The 9,289-nt window shown below is 39.2% G+C and overlaps 1 protein-coding gene across 2 annotated transcripts in view; it reads left to right on the forward strand.

The window, feature by feature from the left end:
- The window catches only part of ZMPSTE24 (zinc metallopeptidase STE24), a 46,111-nt gene extending 39,821 nt beyond the window's left edge, over positions 1 to 6,290 (forward strand). The window contains exons 9-10 of one of the 2 annotated variants that reach the window (XM_024738867.1): positions 1,695 to 1,838; positions 4,562 to 6,290. In XM_024738867.1, the coding sequence (XP_024594635.1) occupies positions 1,695 to 1,838; positions 4,562 to 4,786 (369 nt within the window). In that variant the 3' untranslated portion in view covers positions 4,787 to 6,290. The remainder of the gene's footprint in view (positions 1 to 1,694; positions 1,839 to 4,561) is intronic. The other variant, XM_024738868.1, reaches the window with a different exon arrangement.
- Positions 6,291 to 9,289: the final 2,999 nt, after the last annotated feature.

Raw genomic sequence — 9,289 nt, forward strand, 5'->3', positions numbered from 1 at the left:
TCCATTCCCTTATTGAGTGATGATATCTCATAGGACTGATGTAAGAACTAAGTGAGTTAATATACGTAAAGAGTTTGGAGTAGCACCTGGAATATGGTAAGTACTATAGAAGTATTGTTGTTATCATCATTGTCATCGTCACCACCTCCTGAGTCGCTCAGCTAAGGAGCTGTGAAGATCAAAAGGAGTGAGCCCAGATAACTTGGGTATTAAAATACTTTATTATTATTTTTTTTTTTGCGGTACGCGGACCTCTCACTGTTGCGGCCTCTCCCGTTGCGGGGCACAGGCTCCGGACGCGGACGCGCAGGCTCAGCGGCCATGGCTCACAGGCCCAGCCGCTCCGCGGCATGTGGGATCTTCCCGGACCGGGGCACGAGCCCGTGTCCCCTGCATTGGCAGGCGAACTCTCAACCACTGCGCCACCAGGGAAGCCCGAAAATACTTTTTAAAGAACATTTTTTCTCTTTTAAAAAAGTCATTATAGGGGCTTCCCTGGAGTGGCTGGGCCCGTGAGCCATGGCTGCTGAGCCTGCGCGTCCGGAGCCTGTGCTCCGCAACGGGAGAAGCCACAATAGTGAGAGGCCCGCGTACTGAAAAAAAAAAAAGTCATTATATACCCATAGAAAAAAAAATTGGAAGAGGTAGTAAATATAAAGAAGATAATAATTTCTGTAATATTCCTTTTCTGGGTATTAATACCACTAAACCAACAGAGTGACCACAGTTTTAAGGCTCTAAGTGAAGTAGCACTGTGTTTTGTTGACTGGTTCTGAGCATATATGGCCTCAACTGAGACTTAAATGGGTCTTTGTACCTTTCTAAAAGGCCAGCGGGTTCTGGGTGATGGATTATATGGGAAGACTTGTGTACCCCTGTACGTACCTTCCTGTTGCCTTACATCTATAGGTATAAAAATGAATTCCTTGGCTGGAAGCTATGTTGTACAGATACATGGCAGTGAGTAAGACATTAAATAAGTCCAAATCCAAGTTTAATGTAAGTTATTCAGTTTAATAAGGAAAATCACTGCTGCTTTCATGAAGGAAGGGGTCCAATAGAATCAGCCTACCATGAGGGTGGTGGGCTGGTCCCTGAGGTACCTCATCAGGGCCAGGGTTGATTGCCTCTTCTGAAAAATTGGACACTCAGCAAGGGCCAGTGGGGGGATGTCTGTGTTGTTGATTAATGCATTGACTCCATCCCTATCACCATGGCCACTCTGTTCATGAGCCCTTGACCAAGTCCTAGAGTGGATAAGGAAAGAACCTGGCTAACATCCACAGAGCAGGTATCTTCTCCACCTGATCATTGAGAGGGCTCCCTCTACCATGGAACGCTTTTGGTGAACATTCACGTTAGACCTAAGTATTATCATACTCTGGGCTAATTTTGGAAGTTTTACCACATACCCCTTTCCAGATCTTCTTGTTAGCCATCCACTAGTTTGTTCCAAGGCCCTAATCATCCAGCTAAATCATTATTTGTCCACTAACAATGAATTAGTATATATATCCTCAACTCAGGCCCTCTCTCCTTCTAGAATAAAAGTAAAACTATAAAACTACCTAAATAACATTTTCTGTGATTACACTAACATCATTCTTAAAATCACATTATGATGTCTTGTTCTACTGATCCCACAGTGAAATCAGCTTAGAAATAACTTAGAAATTTTGTATCCTTCTTTCTAGATGAATTCTTTCCTTTGTTTTTTCTTGTTTGCTGTATTAATTGGTCGAAAGGAGCTTTTTGTTGCATTTGGTTTTTATGACAGCCAACCCACTCTAATTGGACTATTGATCATCTTCCAGTTTATTTTTTCACCTTACAATGAGGTAACGTATACTCTTTAAAATTATCTCACATATGCCCTTGTCTATTTCAAATCTAGAACCTTTAGGGTAGTGAAAAAACAAAACAAAGCTATAGTTTTAACAAGCAGATGAAACAAAGTTTTAGTCCCTTGATTTACTAGCTAGTATAAGAAAGTAGCAATAAAACCCAATCCCAAATAATAAGTGCTTGCATACTGTTAGGGGGAAAAAAAAAGTGGAGAATTAGACTTTAGTGGTGAAAACCTTGATATAACAGGTACCTAGAGACTTGGTAGATGGAGATTAACTATTGGAATGCTGTGTCCTAGACCACATATTCACCAGTGCTTGGGTGAAAACCTTCTGTGTGTGAAGGGACAAAGCAAATAATAATTGAGTGTAAGTATGACTGGATAAGGGAGGCTGTATGACAGTGTTCCTCTGATTGTATTCCCTGACCACCTGATTCATAATAGCCTTAGCATCCCACCCCAGACCCTCTGAATCAGAATTGGGTGTTTTATGATAGGTGTAGTTTAAGAACCACTCAGTAGGGGGACTCCGTATATGTGATAAGACATAGATTAATGAGACTGTATATGAATAAATCCAGTGATGGCAACATGTCCTGATACTAATTGATTAGACTTCCACATTAAGCCAAGAAATAGTATCGGGGATCTCGAGATGTCTCCATTCAGAAGAATTCTTTCTTGGGACAAGTTGTAGAGTTAAGGTTTTAACTTTCTCCATAAAAGGTGGGGGTGGGCTGGGGTGTAAGGCACCAGCAAAGAAAAATGGAGAGGAATAGATCATGTTTGTATAGCGTTGTCCTCAGAATCTACATTCATTTTCCAGAGAACTGAGATTTATTATCTTTAAACTCTAAATGTTTTAATTTTTTATTTTACATTTTGCTGAGAATATAAAATGCTGTATACAGACTGTTACTTCTTAAAGAGGTCATAGAACACCTTATAGTGGTAATTGTCATTTCTGTCTTCAGTCACAATTCAGGAATGCCTTAAGGACACTGAGCTGTGTATATGAAATGCCCCAGACTGCTTTGCTCTTTAAGCAGTTATGCTGTTTGTTTGTTTATTTATTTGTTTAACTAATTTTCTTATCTCTTTGCTCACTATCATGCTGATAATCCTTGCTAATATCAGTGTAACTTTCTGTTATGGTCATTATCTGTTTATAATTTTCTTCTTCAACCAATCATAGACTGGGAAATCAGATAAACTCATTAAGTAAAAGTTACTAGGTTCTGACTGAATATAAGTGTTCTCTTATAAGGAAGGCACCAGTAACATTAGTGGTTCTCCTTTGGGCATCTAATTTGGCCTCTCAGTTTTTGTCTTTGTCTCCTTATATTGAGTAGTTGAGTTCACTTCAAAAAATGTCTAAGTAAATGTGGGGTATTAGAGTAATTTGAAATGTGAGATATTAGCAACTGTTTTAAAAACGTTGGTGAGCCCAGGAGATTCATTTCAAAAAGACTAAATATTTAAACAGAAAATCTTATGTTTAATGTCAGTATTTAAGAGGTCATTATAGGAAAGACATATTTTCCCAGAAAATGGGGAAATTGCCCCATCAAGAAGAGCTTGGAAACCTACAGCAGAGTAGGTAGATATAGGTTAGTATCTGCTTATGTTTCTATTTATGTCTTACAGTGAGATTCAAGGAACAGTTAGCCTGGGACACTTGAAATCAGGAGATAGATAGATAGATACTAGTTAATGATTCTGTCCCAAAAAGTACATTCAAGATGTGGAAAGAAATTTCAGGTAGAATTCAGATATTAACTTTGAACATATCTAAGAAGGTATCAGGAACTCCCAGACTTTATGTTGAAACTCTATATCTGCTAGTGGCAATAAGAGGTACAGAGGAGAGACTTTTTAAACTTTTTTTTTTTATTGCTGACATATTTTAAGGTAAGAAATAGACATCATGTCATTCAACCTGTAATACTTCAATATGCAAATAAATTACTTTTCCCTCAAAATTTATATTTTCGGATGAAATTTGTCCTCTTCATAGTTGTCACCTTCAGGGACTGAACATTTATTCTGATGAAGCTACCATAGCTCAGAACACTTTAGAAAATTCTATTTTGAGATTGTCATTAGTGGCTATAATATATATATGTGTGTGTGTGTGTGTGTGTACACACACATATATATATTAGAATGTTCTCATTTAAAGGTGGATAAGTGAGCAAGAATTTTTTTAAAAAAGAAAGAGTCTGAATATAAATCACCCCATCTTACCTGTATCTGAGGAAGGTAGTGTCCATGGGCTGTGGAATCATCAAGAATTTCAGCACTGCCACCTTCTAGCAGTGTGACTACAAGACAGTTATCTCACCTCTCTGAGATACACCTTCCTCATCCGTAAAACAGGAGTAAGAGTAATTACCTTGTAGGATTGTTGGAGAATATGTAAAGTGTCAATTCAGTGCCCAGCACATGGCAGGTTCTCAAATGTTACTATTTCTTTGTTAAGACTGACATTCCTTTGGACATATATCTGTTTCTGGTCTGTTGGCTTGGGGGGAAAAGGCTCAATTTTTAATAATTCCCCCACCCTAGGTCCCCTAAATATGAGTGATCTTTCTTTTGGCCTGCTGTTTCTCTTATCCTGAGCCAAACTTCCTCTACAGTTTTGGCTCATGAAACCTTTAGTGACAACAAAGAGGGGAGCAGTGGTTTAAACACTTTTATTTACTTTTTCAGGTTCTTTCTTTTTGCCTAACAGTCCTAAGCCGCAGATTTGAATTTCAAGCTGATGCATTTGCCAAGAAACTTGGGAAGGCTAAAGACTTATATTCTGCTTTAATCAAACTAAACAAAGATAACTTGGGTTTCCCTGTTTCTGACTGGTTGTTCTCTATGTGGCATTATTCTCATCCTCCACTACTAGAGAGACTCCAGGCTTTGAAAAATTCAAAACAAGACTGAGTTGCCCAGGGTCTGCAGCTGAAGACGTTTCTGATTATTCCTGTCCTGGCAGCATGTTCTGGCTCTTGATGTTTTTAAACTTTTTTTTTTTTTAAGAAAAATTATTAAGTATGGAAAAGCCAAGATTTAAATACATTTAATATCTCATTTCAAAAATGATTTTAATAATCCATTTCTTAAAGAAAACACTGGATGAAATTTTGAGGCTTCATGTTTTTAAAGGCTTAGTTTTATCTTTAAAATCTAGTTTACCGTCACCTTGTAAAATTACTTGAGAAAATACACAACTTGTTTTATTTACATGCTTATATGGAATCTGCATATAAGGCATTTGGGGGCATATGTTTAAAAGGGAACACACCTCTGAATCCTCTCTGTAAGGCAGAAACAGTGGTCCTGAGTCACTGTGCTCATACCTAAGTTGAGACTTATTTTTACTTTCATGCTGTTATGATTTAAGCTGGCCAATCAATGTTTTAAATAAGGAAGAAAGCTAATAATTGGTAAGGCTGATGTTTTGTAAATGGAAGTAGTTAGAAATATGCTCTCTCCTGTTCTATCAAATTTCTCTGTTCCCTCTCTTGCTATAATACACTGATCAGGAGTTTCTAATAATGCTTTGAAATTAGGAATTATGTACAGAATGTTTTAAATCACTGGGTTTTGTTTTTGTTTTTAAGAAAGTCTTTCTCTTTCTTTCCACCTGGTGGGTATGATCCCATTAGGGGTAAACGAGTATTTTTCTAAACATTCAGCTTTTTCTCACTCATACTCTTGTATTCAATAAATAGTGCATCCTTTTACTTAGCAAAAATTGCCATGTTGAACAGGCTTTGCTATTTTAAAAGTGGGAGAATGTGGAAAGAAGAAGAAATGACATTTTAAGAGATGTAAGATTGAAATACTGATGATTCTCTTATGATGTTACAGGGAAAAAATATAATTTTCTATCTCTTTCAAGGACAGAAGAGTTTTCATTTTTATTTTTCTAATTTTTATCAGTAAGTCTTAAGTGCTATTTAATCAGGCCTGATTCCATTTTAGAAAATTATAGTTCTTGATTTGCAGACAAGTTTTATTTTCAAAACAAATGTCATGAAAGATTTCCATTTTTTGAAGCTGCATGTTTGACTGATTCAAATCTCTGTCCACTTTCTGAATGAGACCCAACTTTGTGCCTAGAGCTCCCACCCACTGGTGATGTGTACCTTCTGGGCATTTATTCCAAAGTGGGATCAACTGTGCGTGCTTGGTATCTGGCCAGAAAGTCTTTTGCTCAGCTGATATTTGGGTGATGTCTTTACATGGAAATGTAATAAAAATAAACATCTAGTTTAGTACCGTATTATTTATTTTCCTAAGGCTAAAGAGGAACAGTGCTATGATTTGATCCAGCATCTTTCATCTGTGAATTCATGCTGTGATAACTGCCTTTCCTTCCTTCCATGCCTTTAAATGCAAATTTCAGCTCTGCACAAGTGAAACATTAAAAATTGCCAATGCATATTGATGTACTTTGTCTTTAATTTGACAAAATTTGTCTGTCATTTGTTACCTAGTAGATATATGTTTATTACCCTAGAGGAACCAAGTGCTAGTACTGGGTTGGCCAAAAAGTGCCTTCGGTTTTTAAGTAAAAATAAAAGACACATTTTTCATTTTCACCAAGAACGTTTTATTGAAAAATGTATTCGCCCTTTTGTTCCACTACCTTCTGCCATTTTTCAGGCAACTTCATAATTCCATCTTCCCAAAACATTTTATCTTTTTGAGCAAAGAACTGTTCCAGGTGCCTTTTACAGTCTTCCAGGGAATTGAAATTTTTTCCATTAAGAGAATTTTGTAAAGACCAAAATAATGGAAATCTGAAGGTGCAATGTCTGGTGAATACGGTGGATGAATCAGAACTTCCTATCCAAGCTATAACAGTTTTGCCTGGTCATCAAGGAAACACGCGGCCTTGTGTCATCCTGATGGAAGGTTATGCGTTTTCTGTTGACTAATTCTGTACACTTTTCTCATCGAGTGCTGCTTTCAGTTGGTCTAATTGGGAGCAGTACTTGTTGGAATTAATCATTTGGTTTTCTGAAAGGAGCTCTTAATAGAGGACTCCTCTCCAATCCCACCATATACACAACATCACCTTCTTTGGCTGAAGACCGGCCTTTGGTGTGGTTGGTGGTGGTTCATTTCACTTGCCCCACGATCTCTTCCATTCCACGTTCTTGTACAGTATCCACTTTTCATCACCCGTCACAATTTGTTTTAAAAATGGAACTTTTCATTACATTTAAGTAGAGAATCGCATGTGGAAATATGATCAAGAAGGTTTATTTTGCTTAACTTATATGGAGCCCCAACATCAAAGCGATGAACATAACCAAGCTGGCGCAGATGATTTTCAGCACTTGATTTGGATATTTTGAGTATGTCCGCTGTCTCCCACGTGGTATAACGTTGATTGTTCTCAGTTAATGTCTCGATTTGATCGCTGTCAACTTCAACTGGTCTACACGACTGTGGAGCCTCGTCCACCGAGAAATCTCCAGCACGAAACCTCGCAAACCACTTTTGACACCTTCGATCAGTCACGGCACCTTCTCCATCCACTGCACAAATTTTTTTTTTTTGCATTTCGGTTGCATTTTTACCTATCTTGAAATAATAAAGCATAATATGCTGAAAATGTTGCTCTTTTCTTCCATCTTCAATATTAAAATGGCTACATAAAAATTCACCAACTTTGATAAGTCTTTTTTTAAATGCACACTGATATGACAGCTGTCACGTACAGTCTAACAAAATTGTTTTGAATGAAGTTAAAGACAACTAAGTGCTACTAGAGCCATCTGACGGAAGCAACAGAACGAACCTTTTGGCCAACCCACTACGTGAAAAGTAGTGTGAAGCAGTGGCCTGAGTGCCGAGTGGCAGCAGGACCATCACTGCACCTCACCCGGAGTCCTCTTCAGTGCTCCACTCCAGAGTGCCACTTGCTGGTGTTTTCTCAGAAGTGTCATTCAGAACCATTCCTTCTCCATTCCCATAACCTCTCATTGTCTTAGGCCTGTTTGGTCTGCTCCAGCTGCCTCTTTAGACTTCCTTTCATGTGGCAGCAGTAACTAGCTTTTTTGGTGGGGGGGGCATACCCCGTGCCATGCAGGATCTTAGTTCCCTGACCAGGGATCGAACCCGCGGCCCTTGCAGTGGAAGCGCAGAGTCTTAACCACTGGATCACCAGGGAAGTCCCAGTAACTAGCTTTTTAATATGTGATTGTTTTGACCTGGTCACCTACAGTTTATGGGAGGTGTAGGGATGGCCAGAGGATACTGGAAGGTTCCTGAGGTATTGACCAATCAGGGGAAGGAGTAAAGAGGCCAGCCAAGGAGGGAAAGAGGTGGCAGTCTGCACCCTAATATTTGGTGGGTGTGCAGGGGGCAGAGTGAAGTAGATCAAGGCCGCAGATAAAATGGCATGACCACAGCAGGGTTTATCTCTGAATCTAAGGCAGAGTCCTTGTGTGTACATACTGCCTTTATCTGACTTGGCTTTTTGCTGAAGTCTGAGAGCTGCTAGTAAATCCTACCTCTGTTTAGGATAGGAGCTGGGATTAAATCAACGACTTTAGTATCAATGGTGGTTCCAGCTTGCCCTTGACCTGTATATTCTCACGCTCACCCCTAATCCTTTATGTGGTATTTCCCCTCCCTGAGGACTCGTTCTTCCACTTGGTCTTTGTCATCAATCTTTTGGATTCGTTTGTACATATATACTTTATGTAGTTTTGACTGTTTTGAGTTTTCTATCGTCATTTGCAGAAAAGCTTTACCTTAGCAGAAAGCTTACCTCGAGGGCCTTCAGTTCTGTCATAGATGCTATACAAAGAAAAGTACAGAGAACTTCTTTCCAGAAACTCCTGATTCAAGATCATGATGATGTGAGCAAGTAACTCTTGTGTCAGGCTATGTACAGTTTGGTGGAAAAGCAGGAATAATCCATAGTGGGATGGTATGGCCCTATTCAGACAATATGGATAGGGAAACCTCTGGCTCTTCTCTTATTATTCAGGATAGTTTCCAGGGAGGAGGGTTTCCCAAACAATATGACCAGAGACAGATAGGAGGATACCTCCATGTGTTCTAAAATCCTGTGAAACCAGGACTGTTCTTACCCAGCGAGCAGGATGAAGCTGGCATCTCAGTTAACAAATAACCTGTACCTTCAGGTCAGAGCTCCCCTCTGGCTCTCTGCCTGATGATTGACAAACAGGGGAGCATAACTTAGGGTTGAGATCCAGGGCAGGGCTCTAGAATGCAGCACACCACTTACTATGAAGACCTCGGATAAGGAACTTGACTGAGCCTTTATTTCTCCATCTGTCATTCAGTCAGCAAATACCGTGCCCACGCGCTGTACCAAGCTCTGCTCCAGGTGCTAGGGAACACGTTAGTAAGTAAACGATAGAAAATCCCCGCCTCGTGGAGTTTACATTCTAATGTGGG

Source organism: Neophocaena asiaeorientalis, unplaced genomic scaffold (assembly GCF_003031525.2).
Source record: "Neophocaena asiaeorientalis asiaeorientalis breed wild unplaced genomic scaffold, Neophocaena_asiaeorientalis_V1.1 scaffold106, whole genome shotgun sequence".
Taxonomy (NCBI): Eukaryota; Metazoa; Chordata; class Mammalia; order Artiodactyla; family Phocoenidae; genus Neophocaena; species Neophocaena asiaeorientalis.